We start from the raw sequence: 17,274 nt of genomic DNA on the forward strand, positions 1-17,274 counted from the left end.
TTGTATGGAATCCGGATAGGACAATGCAGTTCACTATCACGTCATCGCACCTTCGAGATTTGGATCGATAGTGCGCTGTCGCGATGGATAATGCGATGCCGATGAAGCGAAGGTGCGATATATAGGGCCATGACGATAATACGATGGCGCGACAATGCGATGACGATGGTTAGATGAAGCGATAGCGCAATGACACGATAGTGTGATAGAGACGACACGATGGTGTGATGACGATCGCGCGATGGTATGATGACGATGAAGCGATGTTTACTATCGCGTCATCGTCATTGCATTGTTCCGCCATCTCGTCATTGCGCTATTGCACCATCGCATTATCGCGATATCGACCTTTAGTTGATGCTCGACGGTGCGATAGTGAACTACATGGCCCTATCCGGATGCCATAAATTTGGGGGTTTTTTGGTGACTTTTTCTAACAGTACCAATAATTTATGGAATCTGGATAGGGCCACTATGGAATCCGGATCGGGTCATGTAGTTTACTATCGCATAATCGTAACATTGAGGTTTAGGTCGATAGTGCGTTGACGCGATAATGCAATGACGATGAAGCGATGACAATGAAGCGGTGGTGCGATAACACGATGGCGATAATGCGATGGCGCGACAATGCAATGACGATGATGCGATGGTACGATGAAGCGATAGCGCGGTGGTGCGATAACGATGACACGATGGTGCGATAACAATGGCGCGATATTACGATGACGATAAAGGGAGCTTCACTATCGCTCCACCGTGTTATTGCACCATCGACATGGCATTGTCGCGCCATCTCTTCACCGTCATCGTGCCATCTCATTATCGCGCCATCGACCTTTAGTCGATGCTCGATGGTGCGATAGTGAACTACTTGGCCCTATCCGGATTCCAAAGGACACGTAGTTCACTATCGACTGTTAGGTCGATAGCACGAGATTGCGATGCGGCGATGACGATGACGCACGATGATCCGATAGTGAGTATCGCTTCATCGTCATTGTATCATCGCACCACCGTGTTATCGCTTTCGTACCATCGCGCTAGGGCTTCATCGTACCATTGCACCATCGTCATCGCATTGTTGAGACATCGAATCATCGTCATCGCACCATAACTTCATCTACATCACATTATTGCGTCATCACAACGTCGACCTTATCCTCGATGGTGCGATACTACGATAATGAACTACATGGCCCTATCCGGATTCCATAGTAATTGACATGCAAATCATGTGCGATGTAGACGAAAAATTATAAATCAAATTTCATTGATTATATTAATAAGGTGATTCCCGTTGTTCCGCTTACTCTGGAGTATAAAAGAGGGGAGAAATTTTACATCTGTGCCTTTCGGACTTAATCTGCGAGACGACACAGTGAGTACCTTTTGAGCAATAAGAAAATTAGTTTTGCCTCTTCTTGGCATGAATTTTTAATGGCAATTTTAATTAAGAAAAATCGAAAACAATTTTATTTGCTCTTCCTCTTGTCTTTAAAGATGTTATGATGTTTTTAATTTGATTATCTTCACAATTAAATCCATGAAGCTTTTAGAACAGTTTCTGCATTGATGATAGAAAAAGATTTTTTTATGGAAGCATAATGCTTTAAAAAATTATCTTATCTCTCTCTCATCATATCCCTATCTTTATCATAATCCCCTCTCTCCAAAAATTATTTCAATACAGCAAATTGATGTCAAATGTGATCGTATACTTTATTTATTTCTCAAAGAAAAATTCCAATAGGTTATATCTCGAAGAAAAACATATTTTAACAATGGATTTCTATAAAATATTTAATTTTGTAAGAATTATTTTGACCTTTGACTGAAACATAAATTATGATGTCCAAATCTACTTTCTACATGGAGTCTGACGTCAGAAAACGCCGATTTTCTTCTTCTTAGAATAGATGTTATATGTAGGAATAATTTAATTTCCCTTACTTTCATCACTTTGAACAATTGGATTACTATGGAGAGAGCGTTTAGTTCATTTTCCAATGTATATAATGTAAACTTTAGTTGCCGAACAACTTTTAATTTTACGTATCACTATGATATTCGCCTATATTTCAAGTCAGTGCAACAATAGATGAGAATGACAATTTTATTAACAAAGATATAACTAAGTTAAATATTACAACGGATTATTCTTAATTTTCATAACTTTTAGAATAAAATTATATCCGCATTGTGCACTACAGGCTTTTAGATCCGTTCCCGCGAATAGTGTAATTTTCGAATCGATATATTTTCACGCAGCGGTCGACATGTAAATTTCGTGCACATTTTTTAGAGTTAGCTAAATAATGATTATGTACATGAAAAATAACATCTTTGCCATTAAAATTAAATTCTACGACAGTTATTGTCGAGGTCAAAGAAATGCTGCGGACATTATTCTCCATTATTATACTTTCATGTTAAATACTAAAATCTGATTGGTTTAGACGCATTTAACAATCCGTAATGTTACCCTCAGCGTTAGCAACAGACTTGACAACGGGTAACATTACGAAAATATCACATGCGTTCAAATCATGCGCGTACGGTTCACCGTAGAATTCTCAAAACGTCGGTTGTGCGTTTGAAAGAAGCCGAATAAACGACGTCAATAAAAGCTGTAGCTTACTTGAAAACAACAAACGACAGACGAAACATCCTTGCGAGTGCAAACTTTAGATGATAAAGGACTTTTTGAGTAGCAAACAAACAATAAAGAGGTTGGTAAATCTTTTCCGAAGCTTTCTTATTGAGAAAAATAGAAGCGGGGAGTTTGAAAGCTTTCTAAGCGTGAACTTAACGACGATCTCCGAATTTTTTTATGACATCCGAAATCAATAAGACATTCAGTATAATAAAATAAATAGTACACGTTTTTGAGGGTAACAGTTGAAATTGACACCCCTCGGAAAACCATTGTCAACCTCCGCTGACGCGGCGGTTGACAATGGTTTTCCTTGGGGTGTCAATTTCAACTGTTACCCTCAAAAACGTGCACTATTTATATAATAAATCACGAACGTCAACAAAAATTATCAGATTCAGAAACACATATCAAAACTGTACAGTTGAGTTGAAATGAATATTTGAGTTTAGAGTCTTATACTTATTTGAACCATATCGATGTGTCGTCTTCCGCAGTCTAAACAGTGTGTATTGCCTGAAGCAGCTGATAATTTTGGTTTTTTATAGCTAAATGAAGGTGTTCTACGGACCTCCCCATAACATTTATACTCCGTGATTTTACTGATAAAGCAAAAAAATAGACAACTGATTTTGTTATTTTACAATCATAAAAATTAATCAATATATATTACGAACAAATTTATAAATAATTAAAGGACGTTTTTAATCCAACAAAAGCTCAAATCGTCTGCATACCATTACAAACAAATTGACCCTCTGGTGTTCAATGGAATAGCCTAATCACGACATGGTGACCTAATTCGTTTCTCTATAGAGTAAATGATCAACGTATTTTAGAACTGTTAATAGAATAGAAAATAAAGTTCTTGTTGTCGTGAATGGTTCGGTCTCGAAATGTTGTTTGAAATATAAAAGCCTCCACTAACGCCTCAGCTTTTATGTTGCAAACAACATTTCTCGACCTCGGAGGTTATCCTGCAACATTCACGAAAACACAAACTTTATGCATTGACTGTATAAACTAGATGCTGTCATAAGACAGTAATACCCACTCTAAGATGTTTGCCTCTAAATGCACACTCCTTCATATTTGGGTAACCAAGGAAAAAGCGACAATAATTCTTTAATATTTACATTTCCAAATATTTTTCCTTAAGATTCTTTCCAAATAGAAAAAAGTTTACTTTCTCATGAACTACCATGGGATGAGGAAGAATATTTTCATTGTGATGTAATTGAAGTAAAAAAAAATAGTGCAAACCTTTATTTTCAAAAATGATTGTTGAATGACAAAAATATGTGGCAAGTCATCAGAAAAACAAAATGTGTTTGTAAAACACTAATGCCCCCGTATGGCAGCTAATGGTGAAGGTTAAAGTTTGTCAAATGCAAGTCAAACTCCAGGTCAAGAGATCAAAAATGTTGGTACCTAAAGAAAGGTCTTGTCTCGTGGCATTCACCCGTGAAATTTGAAAGCTCTAGCTCCAACTGTTCAAAAGTTATGGCGAAGGTTAAAGTTTTTTAAAAGTAAGTAAAACGTCAAGGTCAAGGTCAAATGGGGCCCCAAGGGAAGGTCTTGTCACAAGTGATACATATGTTCGTGAAATGTGAAAGCTCTGGAACCAAACGTTCACATGTTAAGGCCTAGGTTAAAGTTTTTTTAAAAGGAGGTCAAACTCCAAGGTCAATGCCAGTATTGTTGGTATCCAAAGGAAAGTCTTGTCCAACTGTTCAAAAGTTATGGCGAAGGTTAAAGTTTTTTTAAAAGTAAGTAAAACGTCAAGGTCAAGGTCAAATGGGACCCCAAGGGAAGGTCTTGTCACAAGTGATACATATGTTCGTGAAATGTGAAAGCTCTAGAACCAAACGTTCACATGTTAAGGCCTAGGTTAAAGTTTTTTTTAAAAGGAGGTCAAACTCCAAGGTCAATGCCAGTATTGTTGGTATCCAAAGGAAAGTCTTGTCCAACTGTTCAAAAGTTATGGCGAAGGTTAAAGTTTTTTAAAAGTAAGTAAAACGTCAAGGTCAAGGTCAAATGGGGCCCCAAGGGAAGGTCTTGTCACAAGTGATACATATGTTCGTGAAATGTGAAAGCTCTAGAACCAATCGTTCACATGTTAAGGCCTAGGTTAAAGTTTTTTTAAAAGGAGGTCAAACTCCAAGGTCAATGCCAGTATTGGATGTATCCAAAGGAAAGTCTTGTCCAACTGTTCAAAAGTTATGGCGAAGGTTAAAGTTTTTTTAAAAGTAAGTAAAACGTCAAGGTCAAGGTCAAATGGGGCCCCAAGGGAAGGTCTTGTCACAAGTGATACATGTGTTCGTGAAATGTGAAAGCTCTAGAACCAAACGTTCACATGTTAAGGCCTAGGTTAAAGTTTTTTTAAAAGGAGGTCAAACTCCAAGGTCAATGCCAGTATTGTTGGTATCCAAAGGAAAGTCTTGTCCCAAGGAATGCACATGGGTAGTATGAAAGCCGTAGCATCAAATGTTTAAAAGGTTTAAAAGGTATGTCCAGTATTAAAGTTTTTCAAAAGTAGGTCAAACTCCAAGGTCAAGGTCAAAGTGTCAAAGTTCTTGCATCGAAAGGAAGGTTTTGTCACAAGGAATAGACATATTAAATATAAAAGCCCTAGCACCAACCGTTCAAAAGTTATGGCCAAGGTTAAAGTTTTTCAAAAGTAGGTCAAACTCCAAGTTCAAGGTCAAAAGGTCAAAGTTGTTGGTATCCAAATGAAGGTCTTGTAACAAAAAATACACATGTGAAGTTTGAAACTCCAAGCAACAACTGTACAAAAGTTATGGCCAAGATTAAAGTCTCATAAAATTTTGCAAAAGTGGGTCAAACTACAAGGTCAAGGTCAAAAGGTTATATATGATGGTACCCAAAGAAAGGTCTTGTCACAAGGAATACACATGTGAAATATGAAAGTCATAGCTCCAACCAATCAAAAGTTATGTGCAAGGTTAAAGTTTTTGCGGACAAACAGACAGACAGACGGACGGACAGTGCAAAAACTATATATAATGTAAATATATGAATTTAATTTTTGAGAATTTATGAGGAACATGAACCACAACGCTTCACGCCTGGGATATTTATCATGAAGCGCTAACGCGCTTCATGAAATATGCCGGCTTAAAGCGTCGTAGTTCATGTTCTCATGAATTCTCAAAAATTAGATTCATCTCTTAATTAATTTACACATTACATTTATTTGTCAAATCGAGCTTAAAATGCTCAGGTGATCATGTGGCCCATGGGCCTCTTATGTAAGTATTTCATATACAAAATTCATTACCAGTCTGAAATTACAGAATTTAATTAATGATGTAAATTTTTTTTTCAAAAATTCCAAAATATTTTACAAGCAAAAGCAAAATCCACATATACATGATTGCAGCCCGGACGACCGGGCTGCTCTATACATATAAGTTTAAGTGTTGGTATATGAGGATTGAGGTGGGAGAAGTTATTCAGAATTAATGTTTTCTAAACATTAAAAAGATTGTTAATCAGAATGTTCTTTCCCTTTATAAATTACGAGATACACAATATATTTACTTCCATAAAGTGAATCTGTAAAAATATACATGTTTTTCATATTTAATATATAAAGTTGCTTATCATTTACTATCGAAAAAAAGACAGGTCCCTTTTTTTAAGAACATCGAATTTTACTTATCGCATAAAAACGTAAAAACCTACTTTACACAGTTCGTGTTTTATATTCTTAAAGTGAAAGACATTTTTGAAAATTGGTGATACATGTGTCTGGTTTCAATTTATATTTTATGCAGCCAACATTTACTTGAGGAATTGATAAAGTTTAAAAGGGTATTGTTTTTGTTCGATTTTCATCCGACTATAAGTTTTCAAAATATTCTCGACTATCGTCTCCATCATTTAGACGCATGCCTTTTTCATACATATCGAAGCGGTTTGATGATCAAGACTCATTTCCATTGTTTACTTTATTTATTTCCCGGGCGACAATTGATGGTTACATCAATGTTTTCTTGTTATATTAGGTAGAACGTTTGTGCAAAAGCATTGCCTTGTTGCCATGAATCAAAATTAAAGCAACGATACATTAGTGTCGCCGTCAAGAGTGGTTTTTAGGTCACATAATCAATATTAATAGGAGGCGGGACTATCGATCGGTGTCAGTGTCGACATCTCTCTCTCTCTCTCCTTCTCTAGAAATTCGAATATGTTTATGGTATGTTTCAGCGATGTCAATATGAAATTAAAAGATTTCTCTGGTAAATTAATATTGTGAGGACACGCAAGAATATATCAACATTTAATTTGCTAAATTCTGAGAATGGCAGACCAATCAAACACGCTTTAAGACCTGAATTAGATTGAGGTCATGTTTTTAAGAATACGAGGGATGTCCGGTAAAATTGTGGACAAAACATTCTTTATCGAAAAATAATGGGCGCACGAAGCTGAAATGTTTTCACAAGTACACTCGCAGCTGGTCTTTACGTCGCGGGTTCGAATCCCACTGCGGGACGTGGAGACCAGTTCTTCGGGTCCCATGCCTTTGACATTTATTTGGTTTTCCTTGAAAACAGAGTTTTAAACTCATATCTGTAGCAAGAATACGCAGTTAAGATATCGGTGATTTATATTATGGAAAGAAATAAACATTTTATAAAACTTCAATTTACGGGTGTTTTTCAAGACTCTAAAGTCCACACATTCTTTCTAGAGCCGCGCCTCACATTGGACGCGTACGTAAACCCATTAACCTATTAGAATTAATTTATAGAGAAAAAAATCATAAGGCGTTATATCGCCTTTTGAAAAGGAGTTATAACGCGTTATAATGCCTTTAAAAAAAATCATAAGGCGTTATATATACATTTGTGGTATCTCTCTATTATATAAACATACAGAGAGCAAATAGATCTATCTTCATATCTGTATGAAGTTTTTCGAAGGTCATAGGTCATTACGTGACCTAATCACACAGCGCAGTAATATCTACATAAAAAGACTTACTCTACTTAGCAATATAGCATATTTTTCATGCATAAAAATGTACATAATACCCAAGTAAAATAATAATCATTTTATTTACAATGTAAACGAGTAATTAATACAGTTCTTGCATGATCGATTTTACATAGAGAATAGAAAACTACGTGTTATAAATTTCATGTCTGAGCTGCATAGTCTCAACGTTTACCCTTATTTTTCTTGTAGACCTCTGAATGCTATATTTTTTTTTCATTAAACTTTACTCACAATAAATTTGAAAATCTGTTGGAAAATATCAATGTAATGCAATTACGCCACAAACAGCTGACAAACACTGCACTTCGGAAGTTCGGTAGGCACACCTCCATCATCGAGATCGTTGTCTTAACAATGTAAGCTGTCGCCTGTGTCTCCGTGTCAACATCATAATAAATATGCCTTATTGAAATCGTAGATTTTATATTGCTGATCAAATTTTAAACTTAATTCCAAGTTAACTGGTCCGGACAAGTGTCTCCATCCATCCCTTTCCGACCGAAATTCCTCCAACTTTTTATTATCAAACATCGGACGTGTTTCTTGTGTTTTTTTAACATCGAATATGGGTTCTCACGAATACAAAAATTCCCAGACACCAATATGCTTACTATAATTGATCACAAGTAGCCTTTCACAGAATATTCCCTTCAAAACAGAATCCTTTGCCAGATGAATTTGAAGCGTAACCGCTTTTCAAGCCGATTTACACCTTGCGTAATTTGTCAAAATCTACGCCGGACAATATTTATATTCGATATTTAATATTTATATTCAATATTTATATTCCATTATATTCGATTGTCCGTCTCAAATGTATATATAAGTAATAAATAACAAGTTGAAAAACTTCACTGGGAAATGAAGTGGGTTGGTACGCGATCAGATCTTCTGAGAAGGCCTTCGGCCTTCACAGGATTTGATCACGTGACCGACCCACTTCATTTCCCAGAAAAGTTTTTAAACTTATTTATTTCTTAAATAACGCCTTTTGAAAAGGAGTTATACCGCTTTATAACGCCTTTTCAAAAGGCGTTATAATGCCTTTTCAAAAGACATTATTCGCCTTTCAAAAAGGCGTTGTTACGCTTTTCAAAAAGGGGTTATTACGCTAATAACAAAGACATTATTACGTCTTTTCTAAAGGCGTTATTACGCTTTTCAAAAAGGCGTTATTACATCTTTTCAAAAGACGATATTACGCCTTTTATTTTCAATACCTGACCAACTTAGGCCACTCCGGGGGCTGAAATGCTGACCATCGGGACATGAATTTCACTATTTGATATAGGGTTAATTTCTCAAAAAACAATTTAAACAGATTTGAGTTAAAGATCTAGGAAAAAGATTTTTAAATGCGTAATATACCAGTATTTTCAATGTTAAAACCAACTTAGTCCTTCTCTGATGCTTGAAACCTCTACCAATTAAGGATCATGGATTTTGTAGTTTTGGTTGAAGGCTAATTTCTCAATTTACCCATGCAAATATTAATAGTTTGCCTGCTTTTTTCCAAGAGGAAATAATCAGATTTTCAAATTTGAAATGAATTTTTAATATATGATCAGCAAAGCTCCAAGCTGCATCTGCCTAAACCCTGGATTTTCACAAGTAGAGTGTTGAGTTCTTTTAATACTAGTGCAAACAGTTGTCAGCGAGATGTGCAGGAGTATAGAAAATATTTTTAAATATTGCATGAATAAAGATGGCTTTGATTCAATCATTCATATAATCATTAACATAAAATAACGCCTTTCTATATCGCTATAACGCCTTTCCAAACAGGCCGATACTACGAGGGGGCACCCGATCCCATTTTGGGGGAGAATATTCTTGCTGTAGTTTAATATAAAAAAACCATTTATTGACTACTTGGTCTCTGCACAATATTTGAAGCTAAAATTATATTTAAAAAGCAAGTTTTTTCCCTGTATTGTTTTCAGAATAGTTCAAAGCTGAAATGTATACCATGTCACCATAGTATGACTTTTATCCACGTTGAAAAACTGCATATTTTAGAACACAGTATGCCTCGATTATAAAAAGCTAATCAAGGTGTTTGAATAGAAAATCAAGCTATACCGGTATAGCTTCATGTAGTTCAACCACAGAGCTTAATCAATTTTAAGATGTAAGACCTGTTCAACCCTTCATTATTCTTAAAATATTTATATGATCATTCCAGATTCATGGGAGAACAAGGAATATGACAAAAAGCCTGTATATATTGACTAATAAACATGTACATGCATGTTGTGAGAAGAGTGAATAATGATGACAAGTCAGAAGTGGGGTTAATATTCACAAATTTTAGGAGTTTTCAACAATTAAGATATGGAAAGATAACTCCTTCCCCTTTTCCCCCTTCCTAGCCCCCAGTTTGTTCATGTATACAAACCAATACTTTGTTTTAACATTAACAAAATTGTGAATACATACAAAAATGTGCACCTAGTTTAATAGTACATCTTTCTGAATGATTTTAATTCCTAATTCTAGGAGAGTGAGTTGACCCCAAATTATGAATGGTATGTCAAGCAATCTTATCATTGATGAACTTTTGAATTTGATGCAGGTCATATTGTGAACATTTCCAGTTCAAGGGGTTGGGGATGAGCTACAGGGGTCCATAAACTTTATGAATACTAGTACCATTAGATACATAATAGAGAGGTTAAGCAGATGACCGTGTACGTCTACGTGTACGTGTAGCTAGGGAAATCCCCTAATTTACTGCGATTTACGTTATCAGTTTTGCATAGAGCGTAATTCTACAAGTTGCATACAACGTGTAGATTCATAGGTACACGTAGTAAAGAACGTGTAGCTTCTTAAACCCAAATTATAGAATGTTTATTTTTCAGGCGGTGTTTGTTGTGATATTGAGAGTTTATTAGGTACATCTATGTATCTTTTTTGATCAAAGTCATAGAATTATTTGATACAAATGGATTGTAAAGTGACTTGTTGAAATGACGTTTTACACGTACCGCTACACATACAGTTTGTTAAACAGAACACGATGTTAGTTACATGTACTTGTAAAAACACTTCTAGGTTTACACGTACACGTAGACGCACACGGTCAAATGCTTAACCTCTCTAATGACACAAGAAACAAAATTATGTATGATCAAGGGAAAAAGTTTTCATCCATTTCTGAGTTACATGATAATTTGTCGTTTCAGGGCCAGGGAGTGGCCAGGCAGGGATACCTCGGGGGAGGGGTGGGGGGCATGACCCCTTATACCATATAATCTGTCATAAAACAAAGACCGCTTTGTAGTTTCCGATTTTATTTAAAGCTATTTGATTGTTGCCATATCCAGGGAATAGGAATGACCCCCATGGACTTGCCTCAATGTATAACTTGCATGTGGAATCCGATGATCTCCTTTGACCCTTTTTAAACTATAACCTTACCATTTGCATTTCAGATTATTTTACCCCATTCTATACCTAAACTTGTACTTACCGCCTGTCATATGTACTGTCAACTTAATTAAATATAATCCAATTAAAACACACGATGAATTAAATGTGTTAGCCATGTGCCATCCTATAATGATAATGGTAAAACTAGTACTCGTAGGGTGACGCAATTCCAATGTGAGGCGTGGGTTTAGAACTTTTTAAAAAGGTGTACACATAGTACATGTACAAATTTTATATTATAATTAGAAATAACGTTTTCACATAATTTCCAACAACAGGCAAATTGTGGGGAGGGGTGTGGTTTTGTCAAAATTGATCGGGTGTAGGTTTTAGAGAGGGGTTTTGCCTACCCAAATACTGATAAAAGTTTGCAGTTTCATCAATTCTGAAAGTTGGCATCTATTTTTTTTTTATCAAAAATGCTATGCAATAATAGTTGTTTTGAAAATAAATATAATAAATTCCAATTATGGGCCAAAATTTTTACCCCCCCCCCTTTTAAAAAAAACAACATAATTTACACCATTAATTAAATTCTGTAATCTCAGTCTGGTAATGAATTTAGTATATAAAAAACTTACATAAGGAGCCCATGTGCCACATGCTCACCTGAACATTTTATGCCCGATTTGACAAAAACTCGTACTGTGTAAATTATAGAATTATTGTGGCTTTTTCCTTGGTTGCCCAAATATGAAGGAGTGTGCATTTAGAGGCAAACACTTTAGTGCCGGTATTACTGTCTTATGACAGCATCTAGTTTAAAATTCAAAAACTTTATTGCACATATACGGGACACTATCATGTTGTAAATTTACAACATGATAACATGTTGTAAATTTTGCATTTACCTCCCCCTAGTAAATTCAAAATTTACAACATGATAACACCACCAATCATATTCAAAACATTAATTGTTTACTGCTTAACCCTTTAACTACCAGAGATTTTGCAATATTTCTGCAAAACTGACTGAAAAATTTCAAATAGAAATTTAGACATTTTCTAGTCACTTTTACAAAAAGCAACCTATATATTTTCTGAAAGGTAAAATCTTTATGCAGAGTAAAATGACATTACCGTTGCCATGGCAACGAATGAGACCCATAATTGCCAAAATATGTGTTTTCCCCTCTTTTTTCCTTCCTAGAAATACAAAAAAAAAATTACAAATAATAATTCCATAACAGAGGATTTAGTGATACTATTAAACAAAGCATGCAGTCAATTTAGTTATACTGGTCAATTTTATTTGATAGAAAGAGTTTATACAATTACACAATGTCCGTCATCCGTACGGCTTTGGCTTTATAGCTGTCTGATTGTCGTAATCAATTTTCAAATCGCTTTCCCTCTTACAGTTTTTGCCTGATTTCAATAAAATTTGCTTCACATGTAGAGTACACAAGGATACACAATTCTTTATTTTGGTATTTCTATTTCAATGAACAGTGTTGCCATGGTTACAAAAATAGGAATTTTGTGAAGGTGACTCCTAACGAAACACGGGTGTACTATATTCAACACTATGGTACGCATTAGAATTACAAATGTCAACGTTACAAAAATTGACTTCTAAAAAACGTTGGACGAAGGAAGAGGAGAAAGGGTATCTGTTATGTATTCCAATGATATCACTAGTTCATAAAGTTTTTAAAGATTGCCAAGGGGAGAGTGTGGCAATGAACTATGCACACCAACGCTCGATTCCAGACAACATTTTACACCACTTTAGTTCAATAAGAATAACATTTTTTCTATTTAGGCTGCAGTAAGGAGGCGGGGCCTAATTTGTACGGGAAATGCTAACTATGACATCACACAAAAATAAAAGTTCTTCAAATTACCACAAAATGAAATGATTTGCTATTTTAAACTGTTGGATAGCTTTAAACTACATAAATACTAATTATTGCATGCATTTTTGTCATTGGTTAAACCCCACACAGCAATATATAAACAATTCACTGATCGCAATGCACTTGTCAATGTGACGTCATATCGTAAAAGTTGACGCAGTTTGTATGCAGTGAGAGGCGGATCAAGTTAAATATTTTATACAATGAAAAATGTATTTTGTAATTAAATAAAATATTATTTTCAGATATATAAGAGGCCATTTACTTGGATGCGATGTCTATTTTATGATTTTATTCTTATACTTCCCGTACATTCCCTAGACAAACGATACTGCTGTATATTTGTACGCAGATTCATTGAAGGGTAATAGAAGGGTCGTAATAAATCGATATATTGCAAGGGCATACCCTCAATGAATTATGACAAGCTTTTACACATAAACTCAAGAAGTATGAAGATATATGAAAAGTGCTGCGAACCTGTTGAAATCTTGCACATGAATTAATTATATCTATATTTAATGTACTTGACCAGCAAAATATTCAACATACGGTCTAACAAATGTAATTTTTGCAATTAGATAGTAGAATCTAAATAGGTTCGCAGCACTTTTCACAAACTACAAAGAGTGTTGAAAATAATTATATATTACACTTAGATTTTTAGTCCCCTACCGGTGAAACCGGAGGGGACTATAGGTTTCCTCTGAGTCTGTCCGTCCGTCTGTCCGTCCGTCTGTCCGTCTGTCTGTCTGTCTGTCCCTCTGTCTGTCTGTCAGTCTGTCCCACTTGGTTTTCCGCACTTTTTTCCTAAACGCTTGCAGATATTGAGCTGATTTTTGGTATGTGAGTGTATCTTGATGAGTTACAGATCAAGTTTGCATTTCGTTCCGCTTCATTGATTTTTGACGGAATTACAGCCTTTTCAATTTTTAAGGGTTTTCCGCAATTTTCTTCTAAACGCTTGTAGATATTGAGGTGATTTTTGGTATGTAGCTTTACCTTGATTAGTTATAGATCAAGTTTGCATTTCGCCCCGCTTCATTAATTTTTGACGCAATTATGGCATTTTCAATTCTTAACGGGAACGGAACCAGATTACACTTGCCGGTAGGGGACTAGTATTGCTAATGCAATACTCTCAGAATGCTTGTTAACTTGGTTATGCCCTTGCAATATTGGAATTTATAGATGACCTCAATACTTCAGGTATATTTGCTAAAATCACGTGACTGCCACATTACGTGACAAGTCTAAATAAGAAATCTTGTAGTTTTCAACCACATTGCATTTGTCCGATAATAGTAAAGTCCTAAAAAGAATCGCCCATCCTTGTAAAGAATGTATTTTCTATCTAAAAAATTCGCTGATATTTCCATTTGGCACCTTAACTGTACTGCGTAATTTTTTAAACGCAAACAAGAGTTCAATAGTGATTGAATTATAATATTAATACCAGTGTCAAATTGTTAATTGCTCTTAATTACAACTAATTACAATTAGGGGACTAGAAGATGTTATCCATTAAAATCAGGCTTTAAAACATCACCAAATTTTAAAATAGTACTCAGGTTTTAAAATACTCATGGATATGAATCAATGATCCTTCATTTTTTTTTTCATATGATTAACTCATGTAAAATAAAATATTTTTGTCTGTAAATAACCCCCCCCCCGGTGAAACAACAAAAGCTTTGGTATGAATTTGTTAAATAACAATCCATAATCGCTGTAACAAGGAAATTTTGTTTCACGGATGATGTTTAAAAATTATTTTCCGTTGATTTCTATAGTGAAAAACACAAGTTTTACCAAAGTTATAGAGCTTAGGTATAGTTTCCGGATACTTCTGATTGTACTTTCATCAACATTTCTCCACAGCGTTTTAAAAAATAGTATAATGGCGGCTTTTATATTCAATAGCGCATTTTGCTATTTTCGCGCAATGTTCTGGCAAATATTTTTCATACTCGCCCCGATATATATTTCTTGTAGCAGTAGATTTAACCTTTTCAACTTCCTCAATACACATACTTGTAATCCCGGCTAATCTGTAGAGGATAAGGCAATGAGGGAGAATTTGTTAGTTTATCCAAAGTTTTCCATTTTTATCCAGTTTGAAATAGACTTGTTCTAAACTCTGAGAGGACTACCTGAAAAATGGATTACATTATAAAACGAGAATAAAGAAACCTGAGTTTTCCGTGAGTTTATTCAGAAGTTATTTCTATCAATATACATGTAGTTACCTGGGAGTATGTAAGAGACAAAGATGTAATGTCATTCAGACTGATAACCCCCCCCCCCCCCCCACCCGAACATGAAAAAAGGAGACTATCCCATAGCGTGAAATTTAAAAACTGTCGCCATTGGAAGCGTATACATGTATAACGAATTCTAAAATTTTTGCATCGTGAAATCAAAACGACTTACAGTATAAATACGAGTGTACATGACTTTGGAGCTTTTTACTTGTCAAGTTGAGGAGTTTGAGGAAGAAGAAAGTGTGACAGACGGACGGACGAACCAGGGTACATGTAACAACAATATACCTGAACTTTCTTTAGAATGTGCGGGTATAATTATTTTGTTCATCGAGAATTTAATATAAAAATCGAATCGCACACTTTTTAATGAAAGCCTTCAGATTTATGAGATATATATATATATATATATATATATATATATATATATATATATATATATATATATATATATATATATATATATATATATATATATATATATATATATATATATATTTGAACAGGTAACCATATATTTGAACAGGTAACCATGAGAGCAGTTGTACTCCTGATTTCCGTTGCTCTCTGCAGTGCTGGTTACGACAAACATGATTATTCAAGTGGATATCAAGTAGGAAATCAAGGAGGAGTATATCCAGCACATGGAGGAAATCGTATGTATTTTTTGCCATCTTAATTTCCATCCTGTTTGGCTACATCTCAATATTTCATAAATCAAGACTATTCTGTAAGGATTATTAGTTTTATAGGACTGCATGATCTTTTCTTTAAGGAAGGTGAACAATGGCAGAGTTTATCGATAAAGTATTTTATCCACATAACCGGAAATGAGCTGCATTCTTTTGAAATTGGACGTAATTACGAAACTTTTTAGAGTTCTGTCTGAATAATAAATCGTGGATGGAATACAAATGAAGAATTCAGTTTTGAATCATATTCTATCTTTTGTTCGTCTTTTAATCCTTTATGAAAAATAAAACAGCTTATTTGTTTTCATTTTTCTTGTTACATCCCAGAATATAAATATGGTACATGTCCAAATCATGGCACCAATGAAGCAGACTATGGGCATGACTGTTTTCACGATAGCCAGTGTCCAGGGGTCCAGAAATGTTGTTACGTATACTACTCCTTTAGAAGAGTGTGTATGGTTCCTCAAGAATATAGAAAGCCAGTTGGAGCTTGTCCACACTATACTAACCCAGCCATAGGTGGAGATTGTAACCACGATTATCATTGTGCTGCTTATCTGAAGTGTTGTAATGGATTTAGAGGAAATGTGAACACATGCACTTTTCCTGTATTCTACAGTCACAATTTCCCTCTGGGAGGAGTCGGACCTGTTAGAGGAGTCGGACCTGTCGGAGGAGTAGTAGGATCTGTCGGAGGAGTAGTAGGACCTGTTGGAGGAGTCGGACCTGTCGGAGGAATCGGACCTATCCTTGGAGGCGGTTATAAGAGAAAAAATGTATATTGAATATGCAAATTTTATAAAACACATTAAAGATAAGTTTGAAGTCTTGTAAAACAAACGATGCCAACAAAAATGTAAACTTAACTGTTAGGTGTCTATAAAGTTTGCAAATAAACGGTCATATGCATGTGTATATGTTTTCATTCAAATCATATTTAAAAAGTTTTTTTTTTTAATGAAAAAAGGTTTTTCAACCTGTTTGTTTGTTTTTTTTTTTTTTTTTTTTTTTTTTTTTTGTTATTGGTTACTCTCAAATTTGAAGAAAAAATTAACTAGGTTTTCCTATTTGTAATTCTGTAATCAGTGGCAGTAAAAATTATATATCCAGGCACGGAAGAGTTTACTAACATTAGAAAGTATAGGAATAGAAGGGGAGGGGTAGGGATTCCATCATTTCAACTTTGCGTAACTCTCTGCTATAAAGAATGATATTTCTATCAAACAATTATAACAATTATTGTGTGCCTGAAGATAGTTATTTTTCACCCAATGAATACATGACCAGTTAACTTTATTAAACTGGGATGTTTGCCTTCAAATGTAGAAACATTTTTT

The 17,274-nt window shown here is 34.9% G+C and overlaps 2 protein-coding genes across 2 annotated transcripts in view; one reads left to right on the top strand and one right to left on the bottom strand.

Annotated features, from left to right (window-relative positions):
- Window positions 1–17,274, bottom strand: part of LOC133186126 (large ribosomal subunit protein eL32-like) — a 256,634-nt gene that overhangs the window by 183,694 nt on the left and 55,666 nt on the right. The window lies entirely within an intron of this gene.
- Window positions 1,302–16,850, top strand: LOC133192439 (uncharacterized). The gene is made up of 3 exons (XM_061328478.1): window positions 1,302–1,381; window positions 15,769–15,898; window positions 16,262–16,850. The coding sequence occupies exons 2-3, from the start codon at window positions 15,775–15,777 to the stop codon at window positions 16,720–16,722; spliced, it is 585 nt and encodes a 194-aa protein (XP_061184462.1). The 5' UTR covers window positions 1,302–1,381; window positions 15,769–15,774; the 3' UTR covers window positions 16,723–16,850.

The sequence above is a fragment of the Saccostrea echinata genome, unplaced genomic scaffold (assembly GCF_033153115.1).
Source record: "Saccostrea echinata isolate AGI-Se365-2 ecotype Australia unplaced genomic scaffold, CSIRO_AGI_Sech_v1 ptg000001l, whole genome shotgun sequence".
In the NCBI taxonomy this organism is placed as follows: Eukaryota; Metazoa; Mollusca; class Bivalvia; order Ostreida; family Ostreidae; genus Saccostrea; species Saccostrea echinata.

Coding starts and splice junctions, on each gene's coding strand:
- LOC133192439 (XM_061328478.1), top strand. CDS start 15,775: ATGAGAGCAGTTGTACTCCTGATTTCCGTTGCTCTCTGCAGTGCTGGT. Junction 15,899..16,261: donor TCCAGCACATGGAGGAAATC/GTATGTATTTTT, acceptor GTTACATCCCAG/AATATAAATATGGTACATGT.